Genomic DNA, 2,104 nt, shown 5'->3' with positions numbered 1-2,104 from the left:
TTGGTGGGGGAGGGAGGGGGGGGGGGGTGAGAGGGGGGTCGCCCTCCCTCTGGGCGCAGGAGCCAGGGACGCAGTGGCCGCAGGGAGCTTCAGCATCTTTATTGAGCGGAGGGCACGGGGCTGTGGGGACAAGGCCAGGGGACCGGGGCCGGGGCCAGGGCAACGCTGCCCCCCACGCAGGCCCCGCACCACCCCCGTGGTCCCATTGCCATCACACGATGCCGTCGTAGCCGGGCACCCCGCACTTCCTGCCGGCCACCTCGCAGCCGAAGGCCAGCGCCTCCTGCAGGCCGCGCCCTGCCATGGAGCAGCCATTGCCACATCATGCGGAGTGCCCCCAGCCCTACCCTCATTGCCCCATGCTGGTGCAGCTGCCCCTGGTGTCACCCCTGCCCCACTGCATCCACCTGGGTGTGACTCCTAACCCCACTGTGCCCCATAGTAGGGCCGAGAGCCCGGCACCCCCGCAAGCCAGCCGGGGCAGGTGGGGCCCTACCTGTGGACAGGGCGAAGATGACGGCAGCATTGAAGGTGTCGCCAGCCCCCAGCGTGTCCACAATGCGGGCGGGGGGCACGGCATCGGCGTGGACCAGCTCCCCCGCCGGCCCCAGTGCATCCGCGCCCTGCTCTGCCCAGGCACAGATGAGTGTGGTCCTGGGGGCGGCCCAGGGCCGAGGTGGTGTGAGCTCGGGGCAGGGAGCAGGCCTGGGGCCCAGGACCCTGCCCCACACCATAGGCAATGCATAGTGGGGTACAGGGGGGCACATGCCTCCCTGACAACGAGCGCTCTGGCTGGTGAGGAGGCACGGAGAGCACTAGTGCCCCCCCTGAAATCGGCTCCGCCGGTGGCACCTCGGTGGCAGAAGTGCCGCATACGGAAGTGACACAGCTGCCCACGCCCCAGACCGGCCCCCGGGGACCAGCGCGGGCCTGACCCTGCCATGGAGCCTGCACGGCCACACCTACCCCGGCCTCACCCGGCTGGACAGGCCCTGCACAGCCTCAGGCGCCGACTGGAAGCCAAAGACCTTTGCGACGTCCTTGCTGACAAACACCTGCCAGGGATGAGACAGGGCATGAGAGGCACCAGGGAAGGGCCGTCCCACAGGGACAGCAATTGCATTCGTGCATATTTATGTCATGCAAAACACAGCACTGGTCATTTGCATACAGGCCCCCAAGCGTCTGCACCTACCACGTCCCCATAGCCCAGGAGCTGGTAGAGCTCCTCCCGCGGCTTCTCCACCTCCACGGACGTGGCAATGCGCTGGTGCGCGGCACAGCCCTGGTTATGCTCCTCCACGCGCCGGATCATCTTCACCTGCTCGGCCGCGTTTCTGCCCTGCCGGCCCAGGGGGCAAAGGTCGGGATGCCCAGGTGCAACGGGGTACCCCCACCCCCTGCCTTGGTCACCCCCAGGGCACGGGGGGCCAGCTGCTTTGTTCACCTCCCAGTGGATCCACTTGTACTGGGAGAGGTCGACCTGCTCGAAGTCCTGGGCTGTCACATCTGGCAGGTTTCTGCAGCGGGGGCGGGGGCACGCCGTGGCATCAGGGCACAGCCCGTCATCCCGGGCGCACGTGCTGACCCCCATCAGCCATGGCAGGCACAGGCAGCTCTCCATGTGCGATGGAAGGGCTGGGCCTGCCCCGGGTCCCTGCCTGGGCTGGTAGCTGTGCCCCAGGCTGGCATCGGGGTGCAGTGGTGTCGCTGGGAAGGTTGCCCCAGACCGAGCCCTCAGGTGCCCCATGGGCTGCTCTGGTGACCTCTGCCCCGGGGCCCCATCCCCACGCGCCCAGCTGGCAGGTGTGAAGGTGCAGGCCGGGGCCTTATCGGGCTTGGTGCTGGACTCTGCCCAGGAGTGAGGTCTGCCCTGGCCAGTTGAAACTCGGCTTTACAATGATTAACTGGGCCCGGGGCACAGCGCCACCGGAGAACACGTGGGCCGGCGCTCAAAGAGCAGCGGTAGAAGGCCAGGCAGGGGCCAGGCCGTGGGGCAAAGGGCGCCAGGGCTCCAGGGCTAGATTTCCACAGCTCTGGCGTCTCTGCAAATCATTAACCCAGCTCCTGCCACGGTCCTTTGCCCACGGCCAGGATCCAGCCA

At 68.0% G+C, this 2,104-nt stretch overlaps 1 protein-coding gene across 1 annotated transcript in view; it reads right to left on the bottom strand.

The window, feature by feature from the left end:
* Positions 1–84: 84 nt before the first annotated feature.
* Positions 85–2,104, bottom strand: part of KHK (ketohexokinase) — a gene marked incomplete at its 5' end in the record, with an annotated part of 3,149 nt that continues 1,129 nt past the window's right edge. Inside the window, 5 exons of the mRNA XM_006032385.3 lie at positions 85–297; positions 497–654; positions 967–1,055; positions 1,196–1,342; positions 1,448–1,520. Of these exons, the coding sequence (XP_006032447.1) occupies positions 212–297; positions 497–654; positions 967–1,055; positions 1,196–1,342; positions 1,448–1,520 (553 nt within the window). The remainder of the gene's footprint in view (positions 298–496; positions 655–966; positions 1,056–1,195; positions 1,343–1,447; positions 1,521–2,104) is intronic.

This window comes from Alligator sinensis, unplaced genomic scaffold, assembly GCF_000455745.1.
Source record: "Alligator sinensis unplaced genomic scaffold, ASM45574v1 scaffold8_1, whole genome shotgun sequence".
Lineage (NCBI taxonomy): Eukaryota > Metazoa > Chordata > Crocodylia > Alligatoridae > Alligator > Alligator sinensis.
Note: the sequence above shows the minus strand (reverse complement) of the source record. Positions and strands in the feature narration are given on the sequence as shown.